At 40.9% G+C, this 13,813-nt stretch overlaps 1 protein-coding gene across 3 annotated transcripts in view; it reads left to right on the top strand.

Moving 5' to 3' along the window:
- LOC124031458 (cadherin-4-like) overlaps positions 1–13,813 on the top strand; it is a 258,408-nt gene that overhangs the window by 240,190 nt on the left and 4,405 nt on the right. For all 3 annotated transcript variants that reach the window (XM_046342698.1, XM_046342697.1, XM_046342696.1), the window contains 2 exons: positions 728–870; positions 2,173–2,409. In XM_046342698.1, the coding sequence (XP_046198654.1) occupies positions 728–870; positions 2,173–2,409 (380 nt within the window). The remainder of the gene's footprint in view (positions 1–727; positions 871–2,172; positions 2,410–13,813) is intronic.

Below are 13,813 nucleotides of genomic sequence, written 5' to 3'. Positions count from 1 at the left end.
ATTAGCCCAGTTATAGATCATTTGTAGTTAGCTATCGGGAGTGATTGCTTCCTACAAGAGTACAAGACATACATTTCTAGACATCTTTTAAAAAGCCAGAGCTTTTTTGTTGTCTTAAAGGGGCAGTGTTGTATTTTGAGACATGCTTGAATAAGTTAAGTAGCCAATAGGCAGAGGTTAGTATAATTTGTCTGATTTTCTGTAATATTGATATGGGAATAATAATGCATTTTATTTTGTAAAGCGGTTTCTTCCATCAAACAACACAACATTTTCAGTCAGCTCCTTGTCTGAAGGACAAGTGGATTAACAGGTTAATGTCAGACCCTGTATGTTTGTTTCAAAAGTCTCATGGAATGTTGGCGTACATTGAACACCACACATGGGCTGCTACTGCAGGCTGAATGATAGAACTGCTTTTTCCATGTTAACATGTTATAGGATGCATTTTTTGCACGCCCAATTTTTTTATGGTGGCCAATCTGGTAGGCCTATATTGTGATCAAATAGTCACAGTAGTTTACTTGGCCACTGTTCAAACTGTAAGTTAAAGCGGGTACAGCCTCAGTGTTCACAGTAAACTTGTGCTGGAAGTTGCAAAGAATTTTCACAACATTCAAGTTTGCTCTCAAGCAGACCTGAAATTTGCTTAGTGCCGAAATAATTAGATGTAACATTGGTCATCACTATGCAATATGTTGTAACAGTTTCTACTGTGTGCCTCCAGGTACTCGAAGCTGTCTGACCCAGCTAACTGGCTGAGGATCAACAGGACCAACGGTCAGATCACCACCATGGCCGTGCTGGACAGGGAGTCTATGTACGTCAGGAACAACATCTATGAGGCCACCTTCCTGGCTGCCGACAATGGTAAGTCTGGTGAGTGAGTGAGTGAGTGAGTGAGTGAGGTGAGTGAGTGAGTGAGTGAGTGAGTGAGTGAGTGAGTGAGTGAGTGAGTGAGTGAGTGAGTGAGTGAGTTGCCTGCACAATGCATCCCATGTGTACTGTGGAGAGAAGTGAAATATATGTCTGAATGTGCCACAGGTGTGTGCTTTCAAAGCTGTTGTAGCGATCGGTGAAGTACTCTAAAACCATTCGACCCAAACCATTACAAATAGAGGTGTGTGTGCTCTCCGTGTTTGAGAGGGAGGGCCCAGGTGGTGTTGTACCTCAGAGATATGAAGGGATTGGATTGCGGGAATGAGGTGGGTTGCTCTCGAGCATGCAGAGTTTCGGCCAACAAGCTGTTGACGACCTATTGATTTCAAACACCAGTCAACACTGGGATATATTCTACTTTGATTGAGTTTTGCTTTTATTTATTCTGCTCCACCAAGGAGGTAGCTCAACAAAGCGCCAAGCCAATCATTACAGACAAGCAGTCGATTGGGGTGCTCTGTGGTGCTGAGGCAGTAGAGCTTCACATACTGGCGCTGTAACTCATGCATTGTGTTACTCTCTAATAGGAGAAACAGTTGGATCTCCTCAGTGTGATGAGCTTGGTTGAACTCCATTCATGCAGACAGTGCCGCATCCGTTACTTAGCAGAAAATAGACTGGTAATCAGTCAGCTACACAAGACTGTTAGTCTGTTGGCCACGGACTGTAGGTCAGGGTGCGTTGTTATAGTGTCAGAGTCTGACTGTACTTTAGGATGTGTTTGTTGTCATAGTATATCGTAGGTTAAGGTATGTTTCTCCTCATTTTAACAACAGCCCCTGTGTGCTGTGGGAGGGAGGTATGTGGTGCTTTCCAGTAAAGTCATTTTCATGTGTCCTTTGAGAGTGCTGGGCTCTGGACTCACACAGAGTGGAATATTTATGTGCCGTTTCATTTGTTATGGCTGTCATCACTGGGAGCATTCACAACAAATGCTGTATTCTTCCATCACTCTCAAACCCTCCCTCAATATTCTCTCAGCTCCTTCATTTCCCTCTGCCCATTTTCTGTATTCCATTTAGTTGATATTTCCTCCCTTCAGATGGAAGTGTTTTTAGGGACTGTATACGCATGAAGTTACCCTCTTCGCCTCGGATTGATTACATTTGTCTCTCCCTTCTCACCCCTCTCTATTTCTCTCCTCCCGCCTCACTCACCCCTCCTCTATCTGTCTCTCTTTTTCCTCCTTCTCTCTCCTCCGCCCTCCTCTGCCACCCCTTCACCATCTCTCAGGCTCTCCCCCAGCCAGTGGGACAGGCACCCTACAGATACATCTGATAGATGTGAATGACAACGCTCCAGTGCTGTTGCCCAAGGAGGCCCAGGTGTGTGAACGGGCCAGCCCCCGCTCCAGGGTCAACATCACAGCCTCCGACGCCGACGCTGACCCTCACGTGGGGCCTTTTGTGTTCGAGCTGCCCTCCTACCCCCCTAGCGTCCGCCGCAACTGGACCGTCTCCCGCATAAGCGGTAAGACACGGCTAGCCTGGGTCACTATTGACAGATCTCCACCAGAGGTGTGACGTGTCAGAATTCAAAATACTGAAGCCCCTTCTCCACACAGTCCCAGTATAATGCTTTCTGTTGATTTATATTGTCTAATGTGTGTGTGCGGATGCTCGCTCCCTGTGTGTTTGCTGCTGTGTGACAGATGACAATGGTGTGGTCTCAGGCTGATGGACTGTGGTATAATGGAGGTCTTACAGTAAATTACACTATTCTCCCAGAATGGCTCTGTCTCATGTTGACGTATGAGCTGTGTGCTTTGTGACAGATCACGTCCATTCATCTCTCTGCATTGATAGACAAGATGCCACCCCTACAGATTCATCTATGACACTATTTATTTTAACAATCCGATACTACTGAGGGCTATGTTTTCCGCTATGCCTCGGTGAGGTCTAGGGGATCCATTTGGCATTCCCTTTCTTTACACAAAATATGCCTCTTAAATAGAAAAGAACTCGACTCTGAAGTCAAGAGATAACTGCATGTTATGGTAAATACAAGATCAGGAAATGGAGACAAGCAAACACAGTGAAACAACGCGACCGTGGACCAAGTAGCTGACGACTGGACTTAAGTGAATTTAGAGACACTACTAACCGAAATTCGCACCGGCAGTGGCAAACTGTCCAAGGAGATGAAGAAAATATCAGATGATTTCAAAAACTCTAAGCTGATATGACTTAACCGGGTGAAAATCATAATTATGGGACTTAATGAAACAGGACGGAGGACTTCAAATGCCGTTCAAGCCTTTGTTTTGTATATTTCCCCCGAAAACAACCGAAATGAATTCAGAATTCCTGGAAAAGGTAATACCGCAACTACTGGGCCAGGAGAACTTCACAAGGGCCCCCACAATTGAACGAGCACATCGAACAGGCGGCCCGAGAGAGGACACGAGCAGCAAACCAAGGGGCATAGGGTCAAAGATAAAGTTGTACGGCTGACCAAGCCAAAAAGTGGAGTAGTCGGACCTGTATCAACGCCGACATGAGCAGAGACCTCTACATGAAAAGCTGAGAATTTGACCCGATAAAGAAAAGCTATGGGAAAAACAATTACCCCGCACATCTACAGGTAAGACGGAAGGAAATAGACAGACCTCACACTGAAATCAGCAAAATAAGCTACCTGATTCCTGGATAACCTGGACAAGGAGAACAGTGGATATGGCCATGAATTAAATGTATAGACTACAGGACAGCCTCTACAACAGACGATGTATGACAGATGGACTGGACTATTGAACTTTTTAGGCTACTGAAATGAGGTGAACGATGGACTTTTACACCCCACCACATCAAAGACACAAAAAAAGAACAGTATGTGTTGTTAAGGCCTTCCCTCACATGCCTATTGGAAAGAAAAGCACAGCACCGCTCAGGCCATCTGTCTAAATGAATAACACTTTTATGACTATTGACTACGCAGCATGAATGGCAAACCATTCATTGGTAGGCTGTAGCCATGAACTATTTGTTTAAATAAGGAACTGACAAGTGAACAAGACAACATGATGATTGGTGTGATCTGGACAATTATTTTTTGAACGGTCCCCAGCCGATAGGCTGTAAAAGCCCGAGTGGGTGGGAAGAAATTAAATGTCTCGTATGTGGGGGGGGGGGGGGATAAAAGGCTGGGAGAGATGGAATATCATACAGCCGAATACACTGAAATTGTAAGCACACAATACTTTTATTTCCGTTGCATTCTCTCCCTTCCTTCTGTTTAACACGTTTCATTTACTTTCGCCCGAATTTAGGCATCTTAACGGGGAAGTTGATATGCGAATTGGAAAATGTCTTATCAATGTGGGCGACATGATATCATCACGTGCCGATTATGCTTTTCTTTTCTCTTTTCCCATAGAAAGTGCATTGAATAATGTTAGTGAATTGGTTGAATGAATGTTGAAGAAACATGGACAATTGCCGAGTTTATAAAAGAGAGTGACAAACACGCAGGCTATGTGCACCAAGCCCACAATTATGCACCTTTCAATCATTATTTCCAGCTCTTTGTTGGACAATTATATCAAAGTGAAGTCATTAACTGAATCCCAAGGTGGAATGTACAAGAAATGTAGCTAGGCCAACTGAACATGTAGCTGATAAACTCTGAAACAACACGTGAACAAATGGCACTTGCTTTGCCTCTACCAGTGCCCAGAGCTCTGTACCCCGGTGGGTCAAGACAAGTGAGCCACACATGTGGATGTGTACGGTACAACGGATCTGTAGGCTACTCCAGTGGTTATAGGCCTGCATTTGTTTGCATTTATTTAATTGGAGTTTAACACATTTTTCTATTTAATATACTATAATGATGCCTAATGACTAAATAATCCATTTGATTTTATTCTCAATTAACAGAGTGATGGCAAGTGCTTTTTATGTTGTTTTTCTCTTGTTATTGACCTTGCGAGGGATAACTTAGTCCTTTGCTTTGGAAAAGCAGAGGTAAGCCTATCACTCTGGCCAGAAGAAATGATGTATACTTTGGATGGGTCTCATCTCTCTCAGAAGGTAGAACCAGCCTTAGACAGGACTCCTTAATAGTAAACACTATATTTGTTTCACCAACACAAATTACAGTGCATTCGGAAAGTATTCTGACCCCTTGGCCATGTGGCTTTTCCCACATTTTGTACCCCATAATAATAATAATACCCCATAATAACAGAGCAAAAACAGGTTATTAGAACTTTTTGCAAATATATTGTAAATATTAAATTGTTTGAAATGTTAAATTTAGAACGAAAATAAAAACTGAAATGTTAAATTTACATCAGTATTCAGACCCTTTAGTCAGTACTTTGTTGAATCACCTTTGGCAGTGATTACAGCCTTGAGTCTTCTTGGGTATGACGCTACAAGCTTAGCACAACTGTATTTGGGGAGTTTCTCCCATTCTTCTCTGCAGATCCTCTCAAGCTCTCTGTCAGGTTGGACGGGGAGCATCGCTGCACAGCTATTTTCAAGTCTCTCCAGAGATGTTTGATCGGGTTCAAGTCCAGACTCTGGCCGGGCCACTCAAGGACATTCAGACACTTATCCCGAAGTACTTAAGTAAAATACTTAGTACATTTCTTGTTAACAAACTATAATTTTGGCAAGTCGGTTAGGACATCTACTTTGTGCATGACACAAGTCATTTTTCCAACAGTTGTTTACAGACAGATTATTTCAATTATAATTGTCAGGATTTGGCCAGTTCCGGTTTTTGGTCACTAGATGCCCCCATTGTGCCTTTTGACCTTTTGTTTTCCCTTGATCCCCATTATTATTTGCACCTGTGCCTCGTTTCCCCTGATTGTATTTAAACCCTTTGTTTTCCTCAGTTCTTTGCTCTGTGTTTGTATGTTAGCACCCAGCCCTAGTACTCTGTGAACTCTTGTTGATCCCGGTAGACTCTCTTGTGGAATTCTGTTTTTTGTTCTTGTTTGTTTGTTTTTGAGTATCTTTTGAGGCTTTTTGTGCTATACCTTCCACCTTGTGGATTTACCTTTTTTGTCTTGGAGGATTACCTTTGTTCTTGTGGAATTCCTTTTGAGGTTGTGGAGTTACATGTTTTCCTGAAGAACTTCACTTTTTACTTCATTAAATACACCGTCTCAAGTACTGCTGTGTCTGCCTCATCTTCTGGGCTCTGCCGACTATTCGTGGCTCAGTTGATTAAGTGACTGTTTCTCACTCCGGAGACCCGGGTTCGTAACCGGGTCCTGACAATAATTCACTGTATCACCATTTCAGTGGATCAGAAGTTTACATACACTAATTTGACTGTGCCTTTAAACAGCTTGTAAAATTCCAGAAAATTATGTCATGGCTTTAGAAGCTTCTGATAGGCTAATTGACATCATTGAGTCAATTGGAGGTGTACCTGCAGATGTATTTTAAGGCCTACCTTCAAACTCAGTGCCTCTTTGCTTGACATCATGGGAAAATCAAAAGAAATCAGCCAAGACCTCAGAAAACTATTTGTAGACCTCCACAAGTCTGGTTCATCCTTGGGAGCAATTTCCAAACGCCTGAAGGTACCACGTTCATCTGTACAAACAATAGTACGCAAGTATAAACACCACAGGACCACGCTGCCACCAAGTGTTCTGTCTCAAAAAAAAAAGCCAGACTACAGTTTGCAACTGCACATAGGGACAAAGATCATACTTTTTGGAGAAATGTCCTCTGGTCTGATGAAACAAAAATATAACTGTTTGGCTATAATGACCATCTTTATTTTTGGAGTGGGAGGCTTGCAAATTGAAGAACACCATCCCAACCGTGAAACACGGGGGTGGCAGCATCATGTTGTGGGGGTGCTTTGCTGCAGGAGGGACTGGTGCACTTCACAAAATAGATGGCATGAGGAAGGAAAATTATGTGGATATATTGAAGCAACATCTCAAGACATCAGTCAGGAAGTTAAAGCTTGGTCGCAAATGGGTGTTCCAAATGGACAATGACCCCAAGCATACTTCCAAAGTTGTGGCAAAATTGCTTAAGGAGAACAAAGTCAAGGTATTGGAGTGGCCATCGCAAAGCCCTGACCTCAATCCCATAGAAAAATTGTGGGCAGAACTGAAAAAGTGTGTGCGAGCATGGAGCCCCACAAACCTGACTCGGTTACACCAGCTCTGTCAGGAGGAACGGGCCAAAATTCACCCAACTTATTGTGGGAAGCTTGTGGAAGGAAACGTTTGACCCAAGTTAAACCATTTAACGGCAATGCTACCAAATACTAATTGAGTGTATGTAAACTTCTGACCCACTGGGAATGTGATGACAGAAATGAAAGCTGAAATAAATTATTCTCTCTACTATTATTCTGACATTTCACATTCTTAAAATAACGTGGTGATCCTAAATTACCTAAGACAGGGAATTTTTACTAGGATTAAATGTCAGGAGTTGTGAAAAACTGAGTTTAAAGTTTAAATGTATTTGGCTATGGTGTATGTAAACCTCCGATTCAATTGTATGTAAATAAGGTATTTCTTTTTTTTATTTTTTTTATACATCTGTAAATATTTCTAATGACCTGTTTAAACTTTGTCATTATGGGGTATTGTGTGTAGATAGATGAGGAAAAAGTACAATAAGAAATCATTTTATTTACGCTATAACGTTAAAAAAATGTGGAAAAAGTCCAGGGGTCTGAATGCTTTTCGGACTATGTGACTGTACATAACATGGACTTGTAATACTAACACTCACTCCGCAGTGGTTGGGAGCTGAACACGCAGTGATCCAGACTCTACTATCGTAGATTACACCTACAGACTGAAATTAATATATATATATTATATATATTTTTTTTATAATGATCATGATAATAATATATACAGTACCAATCAAAAGTTTGCACACACCTACTCATTCAAGGATTTTTCTCAATTGTTATTGCTATTTTACTATTTTCTAGATTGTGTAATAATAGTGAAGACATCAAAACTATGAAACAACACATATGGAATCATGTAGTATCCAAAAAAGTGTTAAACAAATCAAAATATATTTAAGGTTTTAGATTATTCTAAGTGGCCACCCTTTGCCTTGATGACAGCTTTGCACACTCTTGACATTCTCTCAACCAGCTTCATGAGGTAGTCACGTGGAATGAATTTCAATAAACAATCAAAATAAATAAACTTTTCTTAAAAGTTCATTTGTGGAATTTATTTCCTTCTTATTGCTTTTGAGCCAATCAGTTGTGTTGTGACAAGGTATGGGGGGGGGCATACAAAAAATAGCCCTAATTGGTAAAAGCCCATATCCATATTATGGCAAGAACAGCTCAAATAAGCAAAGAGAAACAACAGTCCATTGTTACTTTAAAACATGAAGGTCAGTCAATACGGAAAATGTCTTTCTTCAAGTGCACTCGCAAATACCATCAAACGCTTTGATGAAACTGGCTCTCATGAGGACTGCAACAGGAAAGGAAGAAACAGAGTTACCTCAGCTGCAGAGGATAAGTTCATTAGAGATACCAGCCTCAGAAATTGCAGCCCAAATAAATGCTTCACAGAGTTCAAGTAACACACATCTGAACATGAATGAATTAGGCCTTCCTGGTCGAATTGCTGCACAGGAACCACTACTAAAGGACAACAATAAGAAGAAGAGACTTGCTTGGGCCAAGAAACACGAGCAATGGACATTAGACCGGTGGAAATTTGTCATTTGGTCTGGAGTCCAAATGTGAGATTTTTGGTCCCAACCCCTGTGTCTTTGTGAGATATGGTGTGGGGGAACAGATGATCTCCGCATGTGTATTTCCCACCGTGGAGCATGGAGGAGGAGGTGTTATGGTGTCGGGTGCCTTGCTAGTGACACTGTCTGTGATTTATGTAGAATTCAAGGCACACTTAACCAGCATGTGTACCACAGCATTCTGCTGCGATACGCCATCCCATCTGGTTTGGGCTTAGTCCCACTATCATTTGTTTTTCAACAGGACAATGACCCAACACCCCTCCAGCCTGTGTAAGGGCTATTTTACCAAGGATAATGATGTAGTGCTGCATCAGATGACCTGGCCTCCACAATCCCCCGCCCTCAACCAAATTGAGATGGTTTGAAATGAGTCGGACCGCAGAGTGAAGGAAAAGCAGCCAACAAGTGCTCAGCATATGTGGGAACTCCTTCAAGACTGTTGGAAAAGCATTCCAGGTGAAGCTGGTAGAAAGAATGCCTAGAGTGTTCAAAGCTGTCATCAAGGCAACAGCTGGCTATTTGAAGATTCCCAATTATATTTTGATTTGTTTAACACTTTTTTTGTTTACTAATGATTCCAAGTGTTTTATTTCATAGTTTTGATGTCTTCACTATTAATCTACAATTTAGAAAATAGTTCAATTAAAGAAAAACCCGGAATGAGCAGGTGTTATAAAAACTTTGCCCGTTTTTAAGAAATGTTATTTAAATGTTATATATTTAAAAAATGTTTAATTTAGTACTAGTTGGGCAATGGACATTTTTAAACACTGAGCAAAAATATAAACATAATATGCAACAATTTGACTGAGTTAGAGTTCATGTAAGGAAATCAGTCAATTTAAATAAATTAATTAGGCCTTAATCTATGGACTTCACATGACTGGGACTACAGATATGTATCTGTTGGTCACAGACCCCTTTTAAAAAAAGAAGGTAGGGGCGTGCTGCTGTTGTGAGGCCGATTGGACATACTGCCAAATTCTCTAAAATAATGTTGGCAGCTGCTTATGGTGGAGAAAACCCTGTTATTGTTCCCAGCACAAGGTGCACCTTTGTAATGATCATGCTGTTTAAGCAGCTTCTTTATATGCCACACCTGTCAGTTGGATGGATTATCTTGGCAAAGGAGAAATGCTCACTAACAGGAATGTGAATACATTTCTGAGCAAAGTTTGAGATATAGATCATTTGTGTATAGAACATTTTTGGGATATTTTATTTCAGCTCATGAAACATGATATAAACACATATATTACGTTTATATTTTGTTTCAGTAGATAAATATTGTCCTTCGTAATACACCTTACTTACTTAAAATAGGGCATTTGTGGTTGACTAGAGCTCTCCCGAGAGGTGCAGTGGTCTAAGGCACTACATCTCAGTGAAAGAGGCATTACTACAGTCACTGGTTCGAATCCAGGCTGTATCACATCTGGCCGTGATTAGGAGTCCCATAGAGCGTTGCACAATTGGACCGGGTTTGGCCGGTGTAGGCCGTCATTTTAAATAATAATTTGTTCTTATTAACTGACTTTCCTAGTTAAATAATGGTCAAAAAAATGTATCTGGCCAAGACTATATAAATACAGTAGCATGTGTGGAGAAATCAAGCCAGAAAAGAAAGTGCATTGTTTAACCTATAACCTGTGAGTTAATTTGCCTTGCCACGTTGATATAGCCTAAGGCTGAGACAATAAAAAGACGCAGTGGCATCATAAATTCAACCACACCTTTGTTTCATCACAAAACCGGAGAGCAACATCTGTCCAGTGGAGTCCACAAAGCATATTGCAAATAACAAACAGTTGCTGGTCAATTAAGTTTATGTTTCTGACATTTTCGGACTACTAAACAATTATTGATTTAGAACCACAGAGTTACAGCAAGTCGCAAAGAAAAGAGGAGCTGGCTCCAATATTCCAGCATCATTTCAACTTCAACATTTCAACATCATTAAATCACCTATGCTTAGTCTAATACAGTGCACAAAAATATATATTTTTTAAACGATTTATTCCAATCAACTTAATTAAGCTAAATATGATTTTGGCTGTAACTGGTACTGATTTCTGTGCTAAGTAGAAAAAAACATGTTGACTCATCCTACTTGTTGAGAAATGCCAATGCCATCCTCCTCTTTCATGTTGCCAAAACAGTCTATGACTGACATACAGTACACACTTTTAGTTTTAGTTATCCTAGGCTACCTGGCTAAAATGCTTGCTAACTAGCCTAACTTCCTTCCATGGGCAACGACGAGCCAGTTAGTTAACATTAGCCTACTACATATTGAACTTCAGGCCAGGGACACAATTCATTAATTCATGATAAGATCAGAATCGCCGTCATAATCATTGGCCAGTACAGAGAATGAAGTAAAACCGCAAGTCCAAATCCCTATCTCCATCCATGGCTAATTTGGGAAAGGAACAATTTTAGCTAGCTAGCTAACCACCGGAGGACAACAACACAACGAGATGCAACAATTCAAGTATTTTTCTGTCAATAACGTTTAGCTTTTGATGTGATGTGATTGGTATGAAGCCAAATCCAAACTGGCTTTCCTTTACACTTTGTTTTGGACCACCAGGACCATTCACAGTTGAGCACACTCAGTGTAGCTCAACGTGGGTTGGCAATCATTTATAGATGGGCTACACATACAAAGAAAGAGGGCCGCTATTTTGCTCGCTCAGCTGCTTTCTCTGATGAGATACATTCAGCCCCTTGCGAATTGCGGGAAAATTATGAAACACAGAGATAAGAAAGATACATTTTTTCTTTCTTTCTTGATCAATATTTTTGGGTAAACGTGGCTTAGCTTGGCATCCATGAATACACACCACTGTATTGTCAATTGTCAAAGACTCCAGCCACCCAAGTAATAGACTTGTCACACGGCAAGCTGTACCAGAGCGCCAAGTCTAGGTCCAAAAGGCTCCTTAACAGCTTCTACCCTCAAGCCACAAGACAGCTAAACAAATAATCAAATGGCTACAAACTCTTTGCATTGACCCCTCTTGTTTTTTACACTGCCGCTACTCGCTGTTTATCATCAATGCAATATCTACACGAACATATTACCTCAAGTACCTCAACTAACTTGTACACCCACACATTGACTCTGAACCGGTACCCCCTGTGTATAGTCTCGTTAATGTTCTTTTATTGTGTTTCTTTTTTTTACTTCAGTTCAACTCTTATTTTCTTAACACTGCATTGTTGGTTAAGGGCTTGTAAGAAAGCATTTCACGGTAAGGTAGCAAAAACATGGCAATTTAACACAATGTTACTTGGAAGATAAGAAGTTTACCTCATAGCTCAACACACAGATATGCATGTTTTTGGAAATACATTTAAATCATGAAGTATGCCCAACTGTTGTCTGGGAAGCTCTTATACAAGAGCATTTACGAGAGGTTTAATCATGTCTTACTCTTGACATAAGAAAAAGAATACCCATAAAGAATTAGAAATACGAGAACAAACATTTTAACACAAAATTTGAACACCCTTCAACAGTTGAACACTTTGAAGCTCGAATGTAACACAATAAACACCCGATCTGCAGAGATTGCTGCCATGAGATCTAAGCAACAATATGTTGAGCAAGGTGAAAGTGCAGGGAAAATACTTGATTGGTAAATTAAGAAAGAGGAAGGGAAACATACAGTATCAAATCAAAGTTTATTTGTCACGTGCGCCGAATACAACAGGTGTTGGTAGACCTTACAGTGAAATGCTTACTTACAGACTCTAACTAATAGTGCAAAAAAGGTATTAAGTGAACAATAGGTAGGTAAATAAATAAAACAACAGCAAAAAGACAGACTATATACAGTAGCGAGACTATATACAGTAGCGAGGCTACATACATACACCGGTTAGTCAGGCTGATTGAGGTAGTATGTACATGTAGATATGGTTAAAGTGACTATGATGAACAGAGAGTAGCAGTAGCGTAAAAGAGGGGTTGGTGGGACACAATGCAGATAGCCCGGTTAGCCAATATGCGGGAGCATTGGCTGGTCGGCCCAATTGAGGTAATATGTACATGAACGTATAGTTAAAGTGACTATGCATATATGATAAACAGAGAGTAGCAGCAGCGTAAAAAGAGAGGTTGGGGGAGGGACACAATGCAAATAGTCCGGGTAGCCATTTGATTACCTGTTCAGGAGTCTTATGGCTTGGGGGTAAAAACTGTTGAGAAGCCTTTTTGTCCAAGACTTGGCACTCCGGTACCGCTTGCCATGCGGTAGTAGAGAGAACAGTCTATGACTGGGGTGGCTGGGGTCTTTGACTATTTTTAGGGCCTTCCTCTAACACCGCCTGGTGTAGAGGTCCTGGATGGCAGGCAGATTAGCCCCAGTGATATACTGGCCCGTACGCACTACCCTCTGTAGTGCCTTGCGGTCAGAGGCCGAGCAATGCCGTACCAGGCAGTGATGGTGATGCAGCTGTAGAACCTTTTGAGGATCTCAGGATCCATGCCAAATCTTTTTAGTTTCCTGAGGGGGAATATGCTTCATCCATAGCATTCAAACCCCAGGTAGCATAACAGTGGATCCTTCTGAAATCCACTGAGTCTTTAAAACGTTTGATCACAAACTGTATCAATCATAAAACAAAAGTTCAAATTAGGATATAGACAATTTCCTTAATAAGCCAATTTGACCAATTATAAGTGTATCAGAGAAAATGAATATGGATAGAAACATTACCCCGGGTGAATTGTTGGAGTCCATCAATAATCTAAAAAATAGGAAATCTAATGATGAATTCCCAGTGAAATATATTGACACTTCCGTTCCAAATGGCTGGAGCCTATATTACTTTTGCTCACAGCAGGTCTAGAGAAAAACATACTTCCCCAGTCTCTGTTTGGCTACAATCACCCTATTTAAACAGAAAGATAAGGATCCATTGTCATGCGGATCTGTCTGCCTATTATCACTCATGAATGTGGATCACAAAATCATTGCTAAAATATTGGCTTTTCGCATAGAAACAGGAACAGGATTTCTTCTGACAACCTCCAATAATTCATCATACCAAGAACTTGAACGCTCCAAAAGTGGCAGTATCAATAGATGCTGAAAAAGCATTCGACGGGCTGGAATTGGCATATTTGGTGACTGTCT

Source organism: Oncorhynchus gorbuscha, linkage group LG03, assembly GCF_021184085.1.
Source record: "Oncorhynchus gorbuscha isolate QuinsamMale2020 ecotype Even-year linkage group LG03, OgorEven_v1.0, whole genome shotgun sequence".
NCBI lineage: Eukaryota > Metazoa > Chordata > Actinopteri > Salmoniformes > Salmonidae > Oncorhynchus > Oncorhynchus gorbuscha.
Note: the sequence above shows the minus strand (reverse complement) of the source record. Positions and strands in the feature narration are given on the sequence as shown.